At 41.8% G+C, this 19,629-nt stretch overlaps 1 protein-coding gene across 7 annotated transcripts in view; it reads right to left on the bottom strand.

Moving 5' to 3' along the window:
- The window catches only part of LOC146768712 (uncharacterized), a 63,476-nt gene that overhangs the window by 16,678 nt on the left and 27,169 nt on the right, over nt 1-19,629 (bottom strand). For 2 of the 7 annotated variants that reach the window (XR_014955337.1, XR_014955339.1), the window contains one exon: nt 6,174-6,236. Coding sequence is in view for 2 of the 7 variants with exons in the window: in XM_085579711.1 (XP_085435837.1) it covers nt 74-296; nt 6,174-6,236; nt 7,095-7,266 (458 nt within the window). In the remaining 5 variants the exon portion in view is untranslated. Of the gene's footprint in view, nt 1-73; nt 297-6,173; nt 6,237-7,094; nt 7,267-19,629 lie in introns of all 7 variants that reach the window. The other 5 variants (XM_085579711.1, XR_014955338.1, XR_014955341.1 and 2 more) reach the window with 5 other exon arrangements.

The raw sequence follows: 19,629 nt of genomic DNA, 5'->3' as shown, positions 1-19,629 counted from the left end.
AAGATGATTAGATTTGAGTCCAGGCAGTGTTGTACATGGAGATGTGGAAGTCATTGATTGATTGATTGCTTACTTGACTTTTATTTCTGGTTTGACAAATATAGTAGTAGCTGTTCTGAAGTCCATGTTTTCCCTTGCTGTTAGCTCTGGGTTTTACCGCAAGTTTTCTGGAGGTATTAGTAAGCATCAGACTTCTGATTTTAGTCTCCATAGTTTTGCTCAAGTATTTTGCCCGTAAAATTCTGACTTTTGAGACACTGCAGCAGCATGACACAAAGGACCTTGTAGTCCACCACCTAAATAAGATTTTTTCAAGCAAAGAATCACAAAGAGTTTATATAAACAAGATGTGAAGCCTTCTATGTGAACTTTAGTTTTAAAAGACTCAGGATGACTGTTACAAGCTGAAACCTAAGGACAAAACTGTGTGTTAATGAGCCTGAACAGTACTAATGTTTCTAAAGAAAATCAAGTGGATTATAAATGGTGTCATGTTAAAGCAAATCAGTAGAAGAGGCATTCACAACTCCCTTGGTAACAGGCATATTAAAACAGTTCTGCAAAGCTGATTGACTGGTTAAAGTTTCCTTTTCTGGGATATTGCAAGGTTGTGACATGAAAATCTGGGATTCATCACTGACTATTTGCTTTTAATGTTTATAGCATAAAATTTCCCTATGTATTAAGATCTTTTTTTCACAAAATTATTTTGATAATTTGGTTGGTTGGTTCATCTGCCAGGAGCCAAAAAACCCTTTTGTCTTCAATAGAGCAGGTATGTAAATGAAGAGTGATGAAGTGTTTGAGGCCCACATTTGATCATGAGTGAGAAGGAGGGCTTTGAATCTATTTTTATTTCCCTACATCTGCAGATGGCCCAGGCATGGAGAAACCCAAAAGCATCTGACCTTTGCCCCTTCTTCTGCAATTAGGAAAATGGGCAAGAGTCTTGAGGCAGCTTGCAAGCTGGGCAACTTTCTTTTTGTGCAGGAGCACTTTGCCCTGACACCAGCTCTGATGGCTGCTGACTGGAGGGAGGAGTCAAAATTACCTTATTTTCAATTCTTTAATTTCTCATTGATTTTATTATCATGGCTGGAACTAGAATGCCTCAGCCAGAGGCCTGAGATCATTCAGTGAGATTCCTGGAAGGTGAGATCTGTATAAGATTTGCCATAATTATTTACTGTGAGCACCTCCAAAGCCAACCATGCCAGTGCACTACCAAGAAGCACAGAGAAGTAGTAACAGATTTGCTTTTTGCAACAGTGTAAAACTCTGAATTCTTTTGTGCATTGGACACCATGATAATAAATATATTTGAGTTTGCTTCAATGCAATTGCTTCTTGCTGTTGATATGAAACTAAAGGAAAAATTTAGAATTCTGAGCAAAATGCTCCCTGAGAGTGTCACCTCATCACACATTGGCTGAGCAATCTAAGAGCACTTGACTCTGTTCCATTCGTGCTGCCTGGTGTAGCTCTGGCTCTGACGTCCCAGCTCACATCAGCATGGTGGCTTCACCCTCTGTACTACCCCTCTACACACATCTGCTGTGGCAGTATAGAACAAATTCACCTCCCCAGTCACACTGAGGGTTTTTTCTTTAATTAATTGCTTCATTCAGTAAAGAAATAGATTTGATATTGATTTGTAGGCAACTGATTTATCTGTTTCAGTTTGTGACACACAATGTGCATGTATAAAGTATAGCTTTTTTAATACACAGTCTCATCATGGTAGCCACTGTGTAACTACCTGATTTAAATTCCATTCTGAGAAGAAAAGTCCTCATGCTTTTCAGATCTCAGCCTGTTGTTTACAGGAAGGGACCTGTGGGGCTATAAGAAGTAGCGAAAGGTGAACAATGTGTTTTTATCTACCTGCTTCTGCAGATTCCCTTGACTTGTTCATTTGTACTCTTGTCAGCCAGGAAGTAGAAGTACCTCCACTGAAATCGGTTAATAAAATTTCTTCTGCATTTAGGACCTGCATTTGCATGGCAAGAATGAAACAGCTTTGGTGGAGTGTGTGTTAGTTCTGAACACAAGGGGAAAAGACACAGTAGAAATCATTTATTTAAAGATTAAAAAGGTAAGTAGGCATTATGCAAATGCATACAGAGGCCTAAAGGACTCACTGTCAAAGAAAGAAGGAACTGGTTTGGAAAACAGGCTATGGAGAGGAGTGATAGGAAATTACATGTATGGAGTTTAATGAAACATTCTTTATGGAAAATCTATAGGCATGGTGCTTTTATAAGCTAAAAAAAAAAAAAAAACAATGCTAAGATATTCTTGTGAGAAATGAAATTCTAAAGCGATGCTTTTGTAAGTCTGAGGGATTAAGAGCCTGACTATTAAACAGAACAACTCCAAAAAAGTTGAAAGCACTAGACTGTTAATATTTTACAGACTCGACTTACAAAAAAAAAATAGTGTAAGCAGATTGTTAGTTAATAAGAAGCCATTAAATAAAATTATCTACTTGGAAGATTATTGTGCATCATGAACTGACTTGTGTCCACTTCTCATTCATGTATTTCTAGCTGGGATATCCTCCAGATGAATATAATATCCCCCATTCAAAGTCCTCATAGCAGGAGCTCATGCATTGCCCTTGTTCTATGGGCACTACACCCCGTCTTCACAGGGGTGCTGTGACACTGTGTGACACCTGCTCCCCAAAAGCCTGGGAGAATGGCAAGAAATACAGCACATATTCCTCAGGAAGGAGGGAAACTGTAGGACTGAAGACCTGTGAGTTACTCAGTTGTCTTAAGGAGAGCTTTCGCTTTCCTCCTTTGAAGTTGCCATTCCCTGGCTAGCAAGGCAGCAGAAATGGTGTGAGGTGTAATCCTCAGTAAAGACAAATGTGCAGTGATAGCCTGGAGCAGGTCAAGCTCAGTTGCAGCTTCAGAGGCATTGGTAGCTCTAAGGACAGTCAGCAACAAGTGCTGATGGGAGATGTTGGTTAATTCACCAGCCATTTTTTCCAGAGTGTTCTTATGACTTCTTATGTTTGCTAAGATTCTCTTTGCTCCTTGAGGGAGCCCTTTGCACAGAGCAAAATGCTCCAGGTGCAGTGCTTTGATGCAGCCTATGCTGTGATCCCACGGCCTCATTCTGCCCAGTCCTGAAGCTGTGCTGAAAAGTTCTCAGTCTATCTCTTGTCCTTACAAACCGAGTTACTAATTGGTTGTTCCTCTTTCTGTTGATGCTAACTAAAACATCTGGCCCTACAAATGCAAGTTCTGGAATGACTTTACACTTGATAAATAGTGAAATACATTTTTAACAAAATAAAATACGGACAATCATACTATAGTTACCAGGTTATTATATTCTTGTGAGAAACTCTGTCAAGTGCAGTTCAAATGTCTGAAAAAGATAAGATTTTGCTTCATAAGAGCTGGCTTACTCTACCATGGTTTGCCCCTTGTTAAGTGATATGATCAACATGTAAACAATCCTTGCTTTAGAAGCTCATATTTGTCCTGCCACCATTGTCCAAACCCTGCTCTTGGGGACTTGGTGCTTGAAAGGTGAAGCTCCAAGCAGGGAAGTTTATTTCTTGTCTACAGTTTTCTCTTGTGCTCTGTACATCCTGCAAAATCTGTTTAACACTGGACCTGTGACCTGAGCCATACCATTGTTCCTGGCTTGAGAAAGGAAGATGGAGCCAAGCTCTGGCTAGGCTGAAATGCTGGCTCCAGGTGAGTATTTAATTGACTCCCATGAGCATTAATCACACTTGGTCCCTGACAGGACTGACATCAGTGCTGTTCCAGCTTCTTCTGGGTGAGCAGATCCCTCGTACTTCGTGCCCCTCAGGCAGTGCCTCTCAGAGCTGTTTCTCAACAGGAACAGCACATGTGCAACACAGGAACTCAGAACTGCAGAACAGCCCAGGCTCCTCTGGAGAACACCTGGTCCAGGCCCTCTGCTCAAGCAGGAACACCTACAGCTGACAGCTCAGGGCCATGTCCAGGTGGTTTTGAGTACCACCAAGGATGCAGACCCCACCACTTCTCTAGACAACCTGTGACAGTGTTTGACCATTTTCACAGTATAGAAGGATTTTCAATTGAAATTCCCTGCATTTCAGTTCCCACTGCCTCTTGTCCTGACACTGGGCTCCACTTGGAAGAGTTCAGCTCAATCTAATCTACACCTTCTCATCACGTATTATTGATAAGATCCTACCTGAGCCTCTGCCTCTGAGAAGTCTCTGAAGCTGCCTAAGTGGGGTACAGATTCAATTTGGTTTTGTTTATATGACAGTTTTTCTTTAACATGGCAAGGTGACTCCAGGCACTTTCCACCAGAGCCTGTTTACAGGTTTTTAATAGCTGTCACAGTGCCAGCGTTTGCTGCATGGTGAGAAGCTGCTGGGAATAATTAGCACCAAGGGGAAAATGTCAAAGAGATCCAAATGAAACTTTTATACAAAATGCTGCTCCTTTTTAAAATTCCGATCAGCAGCAACACAAAACCTCTGTGATACCCTGTACGCTGAGGTTCACACCACCCACACAGCTCTGCCAAGCAAGTTCCCCACTTGGAGTCCCATTTCTCTTCCCTGCTGGAGGGGTGCCAGCAGTGCTGGGAGCTGGAGAGACCCGTGAGCTCCTCAGTGCCCCGGCACCCTGCACATGGAACCTCTCTGCCAGCTGTGTTATCCACAGATCATGGTCCTGTAGGAAGTTGCCCAGTCTGTCTGCATCATTTGCATCACTGTTCAGGCCTTCTTTCCTGCTGCCTCCCTTCCCTGCTTGTTTTTGCCTCCAGCCACCCTGTCCCTGTGCCAAGTTTTCCCGTTCTGCCCATCAATCCCACAGTGCCAGACATTAATTATGTGACATGTTCCTCCTGCTGCCCTCATCCAACTAAAAATCAATGGGCAGTTACTGTAATATGCAGGTTTTGAATCGTTTGCATGTGAAGGAGTCAGTTGTCCATCAACCCTTTGGCCCCTTGCAGGGTTCATTACCAGTATCCAGCATAAGGTGTTATTGCATCCTCCCTAGGGATTGTACTGCTTCAGCTGAAGGTGCCAGGGAACAGATTTCCTCCAAAGCCCACTTGCTCCATGCCTTCCCTGATACTCCAATGTGGAAGTGCCCTCAGCTTGCCAGCGCAAATGTGATCTGCTCTTAAAAGTGCATACTTTGCTGTGTTGCTATTTTGGGGGTCAGATTGAGGCTTCCCCTTCCAGAGCTTCTCTCCCAGTGCACAGAATAGAGGAAAAGTGTTTGCTGCTGAGGCTGAGCAGAGGGTTTAAAATATTTAAGGGGTTGTTGCTAGCATCTGTCTCCCTAAATGTTTACATGGAATTGCTTCCATGGTAAGAAAAAAAATTAATACATTTCTCTGGAGATGCCCCAGTAGGACTGAAGGGGCAGTTTATATCTTCAAAGCAGGTTTATATCTTCAGGAATAGACATTTAGCTCTACAGCAGCCCCACCACAGAGTGTGGAGCAATATAACTACTTTTAGTCAGCTCTTGGGATCTGACCTGTGGGTGGTAACTTGGAAATATAAGGTGTTTAACTTGGTAAGATACAAATACTGTTTTCTGTAATATCCTCAGGCCTCTAAAATATTTTCTTTCCTCCATTAATTCCTCCTGATTAGTGAAAAAACTATTGCAGATTTCCAGATAATCATATATATTGTTCTCCCATCCCCAAATTAAAAAAAAATTTAAAAATTCAGCAGCAATCTCTTTGGAGTGTATGCCTAAAGAGAATTTATGGCTCTGTTCTTACAATATATACGTACATTTTTAAGACCTCTTTCAAAGACCCATTATTCTGTCAAACCTCAGTGTTAATAGCTCCAGGGAACTGATTTTATGCAATCACCACCATTAAAATCCTATGTTTACATTTCATTATCCCAAGGCTGGGAAATAATGGTACAATACAGGGGAGCATACAGGTAATGGTTTTTACTGTCCTGTGTAATTTTCTCGGGTGCTCCTCATGCAAATGGAGCCAAATGGCCAAATCTTTTCTGAAGTGCCCTTTTCACCTGTGCTGAGAGGAGCTGGAGTGCCCATCTCTAAGTTAAAGCAGAAACATTCCATGGAGCCATTGGACTTCTGGAGCAGCAGTGGTGGGCAGGTTGCTGTTGAAGAAGTTTCATTTTAGGTGGAGTGCATACACACCTGGAGGAGCAGCCCACAGATCTCAGGTCTTCCCCTGGACTGGCTGAGTGGCCATGGGGTCTGCTGAGATACAGAAAGGTAAGGGGTCATTGTTCAGGTGGCAAGGCTGCAGTTACCTATCTTTATACTGAGAAATGTTTAGTAAAGTTCTATTTGTATCGCTGTGAATGTAGAGCACCTCTCTGCAGCTGAGGGTGATTTATCCCCTCTCAGTAATTGTGAGCCAGAAGTTAAAAAATGCATGTGGTGTATGCTAATGAATACTGGGCTTTTACCTCTCAGGCACTGTGAGGAATGTAGCAAGACTTTCTTAATTCTGTGTTTTTGGAATTTATTTTAAAATGCAGTCATTCTAATTTGTCTCGTGCAATGACTATTATACAGATAGAAAAATCCCACATTAAACAAATAACAAATCATGTTTGAGTTGACCAAATCATCCCTTTCAGGGTGAAATTAATTATTCAAGAAGTACACATCCAAATGTTACATAAGAGCTCTCTTCCATCTGAAATTACCAAATATAATTAAAAATGTATAAAGCAGGAGACAAGTAACTTCAAATAACTTTGTGAACTTCTAATTCTTTTCAAAATTGGTTCAAATCCAGCATAAGACTTCCATGTTTAATCTGCATGCCTCTGACATCTGTGTGCCTCTGCTCTGCCCAGGCAGCACCAGTCCACAGCTCATCTAAAACTCTGGTCTGATTGCGAACAAAACCAGGCCAAAGCCTTATGTTTAAATCACTTGGTAGAAGAGATTATTGAATAGAAAATTATGAGAAAATTATTTGGTTTTCCTAGCAGCAGGAAACAGGAATTTTCAACAATAAGCTATTGAAAAACAAACATCATCTTTGCTGGGCAAGTGTTTCAATTTTATTTATGAATAAGGGAGATTTAAAAAAAGGATATTTACTCGCAGGTTGAAAAACATAACAGTCTTTCCTTTCTCTCGTTATTTTTCAGGGGATGTGGATCAGTCCTGTCAGACAGGCAAAGAGAAATGCTGTGTAAAAGCAACAGAGGCAGATTAACCTGGTGGGGCTTCTTCACAGGCATGCTGAAAAGCTCCACACACTTCATCAGTCCTGCAGGGATAATGACAAGTCTGTCAGTTCCTCCTGAAACACTTCAAACTTTCACACCACTCAGCTCTAAGAACCAGTATTGCTTAACAAATCCCAAGGCCTGTAAGACTCTTAGAAACTTCATGCAGTCTTAAATTTTGCATCTCTGCTCTTTTCTATTTCTTCCTTTCTTTCACTCTCTTTTCTCCCTCTGGTCCCCAGCTTGTTTGGGTTTTTCTTTTGCCTAATGAACCTACCATTCAAACAGATCTGGCAGGGAGGCTGAGGGCACTTTAGTCGCCCACCCCAGCCCAACTAGTCTGGCATGCCCTTGACATGGACACAGCCATCTTGTTTAAACCAAGGCTGTCTGTGAGGTAGAAAATGTCCAGAGTACCTCAGATTTATCCTCCTGCTTTCCATTCTTTCCAGTCTGTGCCCTCTCATACAAGCAAATTTTACTCCATTTTGTTCCCACAGAGAAGATAGATGTGCCATTGGTTGACAGGGTCAATGCAGAGAAGCACCCCAGGTCTATTGTATGTCAGTGCTCCCAGTGGTGCCTGCTGCAAGGAATACCCTGAAAAAACAAAATGTGGTATTTTCCTGCTTGCCAGTGCTCAGCCACCTTGGGCCCTTGGCAGCACCTTGCTGAGTAAATCTGCCTCCTGTATTTTGAATAATCCATCCCTTACCTGAGTTAAGGTACCTATATGTAAATGCTGAATGCAGTTAGTAGATTTCATTCAAGCGCCACCATGAAGGAAGAATTATAAACTCGTGGTGAACACACTCAAAGCTGAAGAGCTTTAAGGAGAAGGCAGAACTCAGTGCTATACAAACCCAGAAAAAGGGGAAGTTTTGCAGGCTGTTGAAGACCAATACACAGTTGCTATTTTATCTTTAATTAATTCCTCTGCACCCAGTACCTGTGAACACTGCAGTGGTATAATTTCTCTTCAGAACATGAAAAAAAATTCTCCATAGCCAGTGTGATTCATTTTAATATCCTTTTCCCAGGAAATGAGGCTGTTTTTCTTTCTTCTGTGTATAAGTCTTCAGCTCAGTGCTCCGAGTGCCTGTCTTCATTCACGAGTGCCAAAAGGACTATACAGCCCCCTGGTCATTCTGCTCAGGCTTGAGCCTGCATCAGCCTGGCTTATCCTGGCACCACAGCAGCAGCTTTGGGTAATCAAAAGCACATGAAATTCCTGTCTTTAGCAGGATACCCTGTTGAAGATACCTTGGATACCTTAGGGATATAGCTGTATTTGGCCATAGGCTTTAAGGTTGAAAGGACCTAGTTACTATCTGGTCCAAAATGCTGCAGAGTGAGAGCACTATGCCCAGTTGGAGGCTGCGCAATTTGGGGAAGGGTGAGGTGGGTGAGATGAGACCTTGCTGGAAGGAGACATGGCAGAGTCCTTGGGAAGGGGTGAACGGCACACATGGACTTTGTTGGGGCTGCATGGTCAAGGAAAGCAGGAAACAGAAAGGATATGTGTGTTAGGGGCAGGAGGAGCTCTAACATTTGCAGTGAAAAGGAAAGGCAACCCAGGCAAAATGTCTGAGACCAGCTTCTCTTATAGCCCTCTTAAGGGCTAACTAGGAAAAAAAAAAAAGCAACAGCAGAGGGACCAATTTGTTGAATTTTTAAAAAGTAAAATCAGTTCTCTTCATGTCTTGGAGTGCATGGCTTTCCTTGACATTTATAAATCAAAATGTTACTGTATAGATAAATATGGATGTTTACTCTAAATCATGCTTGAATATTAAAAACATTTTATATAAGCTCAAGTATTCAAGGACTGATGTACAGCTGACTCAGTTGTATTTCGTGTCCACTGAAATCTTTTTTGTGATGATTTAGTTTTGACTCTTAGCAAAATTTCATTCAAAACCAGGCTCTGGTAATGGTTTATCATTGGTCTAGGTTTCTTAATGTGGTCACCCATAAAAATTTCTTCTTCTCTCCACTTTCAGATTTCCAGACAGTGTCTATATTCTTGTTGTTTTGGCTCATCCCATAAACTGCCTTCTCATCTGATTTTCAAGGCCTACAGCAAATTTTCCTGCATATGGCTATTGCTCAGGGGTATTTAATCTCCTTCTTCCAGAACACTGCTCTGTGTTGTGCTCCTGGCAAAGGTGATGAAAAGATGTCAATTGGTGCCACAGTTTCATGTCTGTTAAAGTACAGTTTAGTCCATGGAATGTCCTGGATTGCAGTACCTTCAAAAGTAAAGTCACAGATGCCTAAAGCTAGACACATGAAACCAAATAACCTTTAGAGAAATGTGGGTCTCTGTTTTATTTTACCTTATTTTTTTGGGCACTGGAATAATCTGTAGCTTCAGAAAACTATACATTTAGCTGAATTAAATTTTATTTCTATATGATAGATGAGTCCTCAGGACTTTTTTGGTACACATATACATTTGTGTACATATACATGAGCTGAGTAATTGCACAACTGCAAAAAATTCTTTTTGATAACCTTTTTCTATGAAAACCCCAGAGACACACTTTCTATTACAGACTTATTTTGGCTGACAAATGTATTTTAAATACTGCTCCCTATATCAGATCTGGCAGCCCTTCTTAGCTAGTAAATTTGAGGTTTGGGAAGCGAGACAAACAGAACTTACATAAATGAAAACCTCTGTGATATAAAAAACATGAGTCACCAAGTCATAAATCTTAATGTATTGTAACCCATTAGTGGTAATTCTGGCTATATCTGGCAGTTGGAAAGGGCTAGATTAAAATATTTTAGAAGGCTAGGGAAAGTCAAATTTACACTCAAGATTCAAAGCTGAGGTGAATATTTTGCTTTCAAAGTCAAGAAAAAAAGGAAGATAAATGGGAGCCACATGCTCAGCTGTGTGTGAGGCAGCACTGCCCATGGTCCTATCTCACACCATTCATGTAAGGCTGTTTGCCAACACTCTGACTGCCTCATGGCCTAAGGCAGACTAAAATCAGGCTCACATGATGCTTTCCTTGGGGAAATCCTTTGATGGTGGAGAGGGATCCAGCACAAATGTAACAAGCTCAAATCTATCCCTGGGTCTTGGATTTGGGTTCAAAGGGAAAGGTACTGTCTGTTCAGTTCATCTCTTAGAGGCCATGCAAGCTAAGCTCCTGCCTAAATGGACATTTGTGTGAATGCTGTATTTGTACAGTCACCTTCTGCCCTCACTGGGATAATGGGAATGGGCACAGGGTCAGAAGCCCTTGAGGAAGCCCTCTTGAAACCTCCTTTGTGCATGTGGGTGTCTTTGCAAGTGGACTAGTGAAAACCTTTTTTTTGAAAACAATTATTTTGAAACAAACCTTTTATCGAGTAACAGAGGGCAGTGTACCTACAGTCTGGTGGCTTTGGAATTCTTTTTTCTTTCTCTGAATGCTGTTCATGATCAGTGTTATGCAGTCCCTCTTATGTTATGCTTTATGGGAAGAAAGTGGATCTCACAACAGTTCCTCAGGTTTCCTACAAGTTTCAAGAAAAACAAGGGATTTTTGGTGATTTTCACAGAAAAATTTCACCCAGCTCTACAGAGTCCTGCAAGGTTAAACCCTTGTATAAGGCTTTGCTCGAAATTAAGTGATGTATTAGCAGCTCAGAGCTCCCATTCATTTCTGTCCATTTATCTTGTCCTAAGGGGGAAAATGGTGTTTCATCAAAGGAAGCAACAGAGTTGCTGTTCTTATATAAATATAAAATTAATAATTTGAAAATAGGCATAAATTTACTTATGTTTCTGTTGTTGAAAACTTTACCTGCCTTATTATGAAGATTTTGAAAAACTAGCCTTCTTTTACTATTTTTTAAAATTCAGAATTAGAGTTGACCAGTAAACTTTGATTAGAAAGGCATTTTTGAGAAAAAATAATTATTAGGAAACCCCCAGTGTTTTTCTGGGGAAAATTTCTTTTTTTTTCCCCACAGATTTGAAGCAAGTCACAACGTTCTGTGAGCTGTCATGAGTTGTCTGGGGTTTCCAACATTCAGGGAGTCTTGACTTCTTTTCCTTTTTTTTTTCCTCTCATGGGACAAGGTTTATAGAAAAGGGTTTGTCCCAGAGAGTGTATTTGGAGGTCACAACACCCCGAATTTGTTCCATCCTTTTTCTCACAAAGATCAATAACATAATCATCAACTATGAAAATTATCAAATGAATTTAGCAAGAAGATAAATTAATTGTGCCAAAACCAGGTACTCTGATTCTGCAAATGCTGAAGTGGCTCTTTCTGATATTGCTCAAAATTATACATCCCAAGTTTTGCCCTGGAATGGGATGAGAAACGTGGGTTTAAGGGCAGCATTTGCTGCAGCCTGGATCTTGTGGACTCAGCTCAGTTTGGTTTGGTAGAACAGCCCATGGAGAAGAGACCATGCAACATCCATCTCTCTCACCTTTGCAGTGCAGACTGGAGTGAATGCAAACCTCTAAAGGTCACTGAGCTTTTCTCAGTGCTCAGTTATAGAAGAACATGTAGCTTCTGTGGTTTCACAGTGAGAAGTGATGCCTTGTGTCTATCAGGGTGATAAATGCCTGTGCCTGGGGCCAGTGGAACTGTACTTCAGCTTGTACATGGTCATGCAAGAAATAGTCTCTCTCAAGACCCCTACAGGGATTAGCTCTTCTCCTGCTCACTTGAGTGACAGCTCAGTGTCCATTTCCATCCAAAAATACAACAGAAATGGTCACTGGTTTTCAGTGAGCAATTACCCAAATAGCAGTGCCTTGGGTATGGAAAGCTGAACAGATTTTTGCTTTTCTAAAACAGCACACAAAGAGCTCCCCTTTGGAGCTTTCATCAGGATCGTGTAAGTGGTACTTCTAAAGCTTTGTCTAGTGGTTTTTTTTTTTCAATCTTCTTCCTCTTGGTGGTGTGTGTCTGCTGTGTATTTTGCTCTGATATGCTGCTGAGAGCCACTCAGCTTGCTGCCTCTGCATTATTGTTATATCTGTAGTGGGAAACCTTCTGTGACTGAATGAATCGATATCACATATGGCCTGATTCTAGGGAGGTAGAATTAATTAGTACAAGCCATCACTGATAACATGTTTTTCTATTGTTTGGCCAAATCTGTCCACAGTTGTCATTGTCCATTGTCTGGGACCCAGTCCATGTGATGAGTTTTCTCAAGCACTCAGAAAAATGTGTTGATCCAAATATGCACCAGCCTGTCTCGCAGTGAAAAAATTCCCAGGGCTGACTCAAACAGAGGGAAGTAAGGGGGGAAACTGAGTTTCAAACTGCAAAATAATAAAACCATTGGATGTTCTTAGTCCCATTAGGTTAACAGCATCTTAGGGTTACATCCACAGAAACTTCTGTGAAGGTGTGGTGCTTAGGGTTTGTAGCTCTTTTATTCTTTGCACACAGTCGTTACTGCAGTAGCTGTCTCTAAATAATGCATGTCTGTTTGCATGTTTTATGGGCTTATTTTGAAGATGTGGATCTCTCTTAAAGCAGTTAATAGAGGTGTGCACAACAGCGTGTGACTCTGTTAATCCTCTGAGGAAAATCAAGGACAAGACTCCAAAGCTCTCCAAGATCTGCAAAGCTGGTGTTTGTTTCCTCAAGGCAAAATGAGCCCAGCAAGGGAACACCAGGGAGAGGCAGTCCTGATGAAGAAGGTGTGCTGTCCTTTGTCCAAATCTGAGCAACATAGAACACAGCCTGCTTATGTCCCCAGTGTCCTGGTACCAGCACCAATGGCACACGTGGGTTTTCATTAGGGACCAGATAGGTAGAAATATTTGAAAAAAATCTTTGCTTGGAAACTTCACCTAAAATGGGATTGTTTTAATTTGTTGACTTCATCTTACTATAATATTACACCTTCACATGATGAAGGAATCAATGGATAGGACTCACTAGATTCGAACTTACTTGCCATAGGATGTTTTAAATTAACTAATGTTGTTTGGTTTGAATCCTGGAGTAATCCTTGGCACATGCATTAAAAAATTAATTACTCTAAGCGGAGATGATGCCAGTCTTGTTTCTGCCTCAAGACTCGACAAAGCCTCAGGGCAGCCCATTCCAGACCCACCCTGTTCCTGGTGTCTCAGAAAGGACCCCCATGGGGCAGAAAGTGGCTTTCAGGGCAGAGATCAGACTCGGGGCAGGCAGGAGGGTAAAAGTGTGTCTTTAGTCCCAGTTGCTCTTGAGACACAAAGCAGTTTTGTCTTATGCCCTGGGCATGCAGACAGCAGCAACAACCATGCCAGAGCCCTGGGAAGCCCTGTCCCTCCCAAGCCATCAGCAAAGCAGATGGATCTGACAGGGAAGGGTTTCAAGAAAGAAGAGAAACCTTCAGGGGGGTGCAAATTCGTGTGCAAGGTGGGCACTACTGCTGTGTGCACCCTCCCTTGGGAAGTGCATGAGGGACCAGGGTTTCTTGCCACATATGAGGCCTCCAAACCGTGCAGAAGTGCCCCAGTACAGCCTGCTACTTGCTGGTGCATGCAGGCACCGTGGGCCAGCAGGGCACACCAAACCCAGGGCAAGTTGTACACCTGGATGGAGGTGGTCAGTACAAAGGCCAGGTGCAAAGGTCTCATTTGGGAAGAGGGAGATCACCATCACACAGTCCCAAAGAAACTGAAGGCTGGTTGGAAAGGACCCTACCTGGAGTCCATCGATCAACCTTTGGATCTTTGGCATCCAACTGCTGCACCTCTCTCCCTGTGTGCACGTACCTTTGCCAGAGGAGCAGGAAAATATGTGCAGTAAAATTACTTGTGAGAGTTCCCCAAGAATTCATGTGCAGGAATTTCACAGTGAGGAGCTGTAGTATTACCTAAAAAATCCTCACGAAGTGTTATAAATCAACTCAAGTAAATTCCACATCCAGGGCACCAAATGGCTGTAAACCCAAGCATCCATGCCTGCAACAAGCTGTTCTATGGCTCGTCACCCATGGTGTGGAGGGCAGACATCCCACCCACAAGGTGAGTTGGAGGAAAAAGAAACTAGGAGAGCAATTGGATCAAAACATTTTCTTCCATAACCAGGCAGCAAAATGAGAAAATTAGTTTTCTGAAACATATTAAAGTATTATTCCTGGAAGTGCAGGATCTTCTTAACATATAAAGCAGGAATAGCCTCTAGAATTTGTTTTTCTCTTTCAGAGAAGTCTAAAATTAGCTGCTAAATTATTCTCCTCTCTGCTGGCTTAAAAAAAACCCCACATCCAGAGATTACTCACATTGGAATTAATTTGAATAAATGTACTATCACTGACATGATTGTTAATTATCCTTGTGCTCCGTTACTCAAATTAGCATCCTGTGAATTGATCAAAATGGATAAGCTGTGTCAGGGAGAATATGTTTATTTGCCTAACCCTGCAGTGTTACACAGATAGAAGAAGCATATAGCAGTGGTTCAGCCTTTGACAAGGTGAGACCATGCTGCTGTTTCAGAGTATTTAGCACTTTTCCTACCTTGGGGTCAAGAGAACAAGGCTGGCTGCCCTCCCTTTGCAGCAGATAGCAAAGGGACTGATGGTACCCGTTTCATAGGACCTGACTGGAAAAAATGAGATGAACACACTCAACTGCTCCAGCCCCTGTGTTCGTCATTTGTTTCCTCATGTCTTAATCCCATTATTACATTTCTTCATGAAACAGCATCACAGAGAAAGAAAGGAACTTGAGTGATACAGAAAGAAACATCAGGAAAAGAGCCCTGGACGTGTTTTCCATTTGTCTGACGAATATGGCAAAGTTTCCTCAGCACAAAGAAATACAGAAATGTGCTGAGACAAGTCAGGAGAAGAAAAAGAGGGAGAAATAACGAGTGGAAAATTTACTCTGGGGCTAGGTTAATATAAGAGGTGAAGACACAGATGGAGGTAATGTAAAAATGAAGCACAACTTGTTTGTTGTGGGGTGGAAGCGACTACTAGTGAGCTGGAGAAGGGGCAGAGGCAAGGAGCCAGGAGTGGAGACAGTGTAATTTTGGAGTCCCTGGAAATGCTGTAGCCCCTCACACAATCCAGCAGCTCTGTTTCCAATGTGCCTGATTTCCTTGGTAGGATCACTTAGCTGTGGGATACATTTATTGTTGAAAAACAACAGTTGTTTTTCTTTTTTTTCCTCCCTATCTAAATGTATGAGATCACTTGCTGCAGAGCTCTTCCAACAGGCATGAGACCTACAAGGCTTTGACCATAGGAATACAGTCTTCACAAGAGATTTATTCAAAGGTAGGTGAAATCATGACTCACTGTTTGAAAGCAATAATTTAAACATAAGAAAGAAAAATATTTCCTATCTCCTCCCAGAAACAGCAGGCCAATGACCATGTTAAACCTTGCCAGCTCCAGTGGTTCCATGGCAAAGCCATCACTTGCATCTTTCAAGATGTCAGTGGAGCTGCACATAGATGCTGAGAACCTCTGAAGACCATACCTTTAACAATATCAGATCAAAAATGCTTCTACAAGTCTATTAAATTGGTTCTTCACTGAGTTTTTCTTTAATTTTTATTTAACCTGCCAGAAGTGAGAACTTGGACTGGTGTTTTTCAACTAGAGCTCAGATAAAGAAAAATGTTTGATGTGAAGTAGGACTGAAATTCACTCCCTTTCACAGAGTATCTTGGCTATGTACTAATCAAAAGAATTAACACTGAGTTATTCTTTGTTTTATTTTGAGCACAATAATGTTATTTAAGCCCCAGAGTGACATATTCCAGTGTCAAAGGTGACTCCTCATTTCTACATATAAATCTAAGCATACATAAACCAGAGCTCAGCTCTTAAGAATTACTTTAGGGCCCCAGATAAAATCTTTGCCATTTACCTTTTGTAATTAATGTCCATTACTCTTCTTAAATAAAAGATCCAATTAAATTCATGCTATTAATGGCACTGTGTCTGCTACACAATGTCATAAATAAAATACACTTTCAGGGAATTACATCAGTGCTTTTTCCTATTAGCTTTTTTCATTCTCTAGAAAGCATCTATTCCTCAGCTGGTCTAAAACTGACACTCTTTCCTCATTCTTGTCTTCTTTGGTGCTACCATTGTGACCACTCCACGTGTGCCATGAAGAGCTTGGTGGTGATGCACACAATTGCCACACTTCTCCCCAGGCCCTCAGCATCTGTACTTCCTATTTAATCTTTGCCTTTCATGCTTTGCCTTTCATGTTTGGCTGTGTTTGCCAGACATGAACCAGCTCACCAGCTCAGCAGATTTCCCCCTTCCCTTCCCTTCCCTTCCCTTCCCTTCCCTTCCCTTCCCTTCCCTTCCCTTCCCTTCCCTTCCCTTTTCCCTTTTCCCTTTTCCCTTTTCCCTTTTCCCTTTTCCCTTTTCCCTTTTCCCTTTTCCCTTTTCCCTTTTCCCTTTTCCCTTTTCCCTTTTCCTTCTCCATCCCATTAACAGGCTTGTGACAAAGGTTTGGCTCATACAAGATTTCACTGATGGTAAAAGCTGTTCTGCATCTCTCCTCAGGGAACACAAACCTTTTCTCTCAAAGCAAAACAATTGAGCACCCATGAAAAACAAGGCTTTGAGTACTATATGTCACAGCTTTAATTTAATCTCTCTTATTTCAGCAGGGCCTTTCAACAGCTTTGTGGACTCAGTGAGCTGATGAAACCTTGAGCTGGAAAAAGAGATTAGTGTGGCTACTGGCTAGGACAGCTCTCGTGCATGATATGTGCCACATTACTGTGTTAAAACAGGATTAATACAAACAACATCCTGCTTGTATGGGTGTGGCTATTGCATAAAAAAGCCGCATGACTACATTTAAGTGCAAGGTTATGTTTGCAGCTGGTGTAATTCTGAGTCCTGGAGCAAATCCCAGCTTATACAAGCAAGGTAATGCTAATGCTACATCTATATTAGCTCAACAGGTAAAGCTGCAAAAATCAAACCAGTTTTCAGGTATGCTAGTTCTCAAAACCATGAAGGGACAAGAAGGGCCGCTTCAAAACCTAAAACAGGGTCTCTGTGTTTAAAATCTTCTTAGCCTTCCAATTCTACCCAATGGTCTCCTGAAGGACATTTATCCTTACCTACAACAATTTGGTTCTCTTATGCTCCTGAGAAGCAAGGTCTACAGCAGTATTGGTGATTCATTTGTGCCTCATCCTACCATCCTTTGGTCTTTGGAGCCTTCTGTCTGGAGCAGGAGGGACATGGCTCCAAGAAATGCCACCATCTCCCCCAACCTGGATCAGATTCCTCCTCAGGAATGTGGGTCAATGAGCTGCCCCTTAAACCTGCTTCCCAGCAGCATTGAAAGGTTATGGATCTAAATAAGGTTGAAACAAAAACCACTGACATTTATTTATTTCCTCAAACATGGATCAGTTTCTGAAATTAAATACACTTATTACTGCAGTTGTGAACCAGACATCTAGGAATTTTTACAAGGACATGCAATAGGAAGCAGGGGTGGCTTTAAACTGAAAGAGAGCAGATTTAGATAAGATGTTGGGAAGAAATTATTTACTGTCAGTGTGGCAAAGTCTTACTTCAGGTTGCCTAGAGAAGCTGTGGATACCCCATCCCTGTGATTGTTCAAGGCCAGGGTGGGGCTTTGAGCAGCCTGGTCTAATGGAAGATGTCCCTGTCCATGGCAGGGGCATAGGAAGCAGACATCTGTAAGGTTCTTTCCAACCCAAAGCATTCTATGATTCTATCAGTAACACCTGTGGAGTTGAAAGAGTCTGCTCCACAGAGTGGCTACTTTGGCTCCTGAGTGCTCAGGTAAGACAGGGTACCCCTTTTTCTTTGTGACAGTCCAGGATTTCCCATAAACCTTACCTCACTACAGAGCAACCCATAATTTCTTCTTTCTTTTGCATGATCAAAACCCCTCATTTTATTTAAATTTCCACTGGAGGACCTGATTTAACTCAATATTTAATGTTTTTTGCACATTAAAAACATTTTTCATCTTTTATGCTCATACTTTCTGAATTCCAAAGAGCATTTCTTGTTCTTTGCAGGTTCACTTTGTATTCTATTCTCTTTGAGGTGAGTATTCACTTCATTGTGTAGTATTCATCTAGAGTCAACAGCTGCAGCTCTGATCTTACAACCTCCTTGAGGTGCAGGTTCCAATGTAAATTGTATTTTTGACCTGAACAAATGTCAAGTTCTGTCCACATTCAAGACCTTGATCCCTCTGCATGCATGGCTGATCTAAGGAGGTCCTTTCATTTCTCAGTACATTGTCTGCTGGCTGAGTCTTGAAGAATGAGAGGCATTTACAGTGTCAGGTTGCTAAATTTTGAACATGAAAAATCTCAGTATTCCAAAGTCTGCCTCTTGTGAGTAACAAAGGAGGAAGGTAGGAAAGAACTGGGGTCGCAAGAGTCATCCTTTGTCTCTTTTCTATTTGATTTCCATTTATTCAGTTGTTTCACCTAGAGCAGAATTTAACAATAGAGGGGAGTGAGGGAATGTCAGGAGTGTATCTATGTTGATCAAGTAGATGATCAAAACTTCCTAACACAATAGTTCCCCTGGGTAACAGAATAGACACGATTGACTAGGGCTCCCAGGACAGCTGGAAACTCCGTGACTCAGGAGATCTATAGTTGAGGCTGCTATAGGGGAAGTTGTCCAGGGCTTTATGAATGAGCTGAACAAGTTTCTCATCTTCCATCCACAGAAAGGTGGGATGAGGGGCACTGCTCATCTTGAAAGAGTGATTCAGTGCTGTTACTCTCCTGCCATCCTCTTGGTCTGCTGGTTGCCTCCCTCAGTGTCCTTTGGAGATTCAACTCTCTTTGAAGGCTGGCAGCCACTTCCGTTGGCACAGCTGCTCCAAGGAACCTCATTAGGAACTCAGCTGCCATGACCATGTGTCGCTGCTTTCCACCAGAGTTAAATGCATTTTCCAAGTGCTTGTTGAAAATAAGGCCCTGGTCTTCCTTTCAGGCAGCAGTCTCAGCAGTTCATGAGCAGCTGCCTTCTTCTCTGCCTTCTCTCAGCTGCTTCAGATAAGAGCCCAATCTTGACTTTTTCTCAGGTTGAAACTGGGTGTGCCCCTGCAGTGCTCTTGCTCAGACTTTGGCAAATTTATTTTGCCATTTTCATAGCCACAAAAACTGTTGATGTTAAAAATAATTTCTAAGCACACTGTTTCAACCATGCCAAGTCTTTCTGAACATCTGCTTTTTGTCTATTACATCCAGTGTCTTCAAACCTCTTTAGGATTTACCTTTATAGAGACTGTAGCATTGTGAAAGTAAACACTCAGTGACAGAGCTCAAGCTCTGTTGATATGTGCATAAAAGAAGAAAATATCAAATTTCAACAGACCTGTTGAAAGTGTGGAGAAATACCTGCAAAAACCATGCTGATTTTAACATTTTCTGACTTACAGACTGAG

The sequence above is a fragment of the Lonchura striata genome, chromosome 1 (genome assembly GCF_050655825.1).
Source record: "Lonchura striata isolate lonStrDom1 chromosome 1, ASM5065582v1, whole genome shotgun sequence".
Lineage (NCBI taxonomy): Eukaryota > Metazoa > Chordata > Aves > Passeriformes > Estrildidae > Lonchura > Lonchura striata.
Note: the sequence above shows the minus strand (reverse complement) of the source record. Positions and strands in the feature narration are given on the sequence as shown.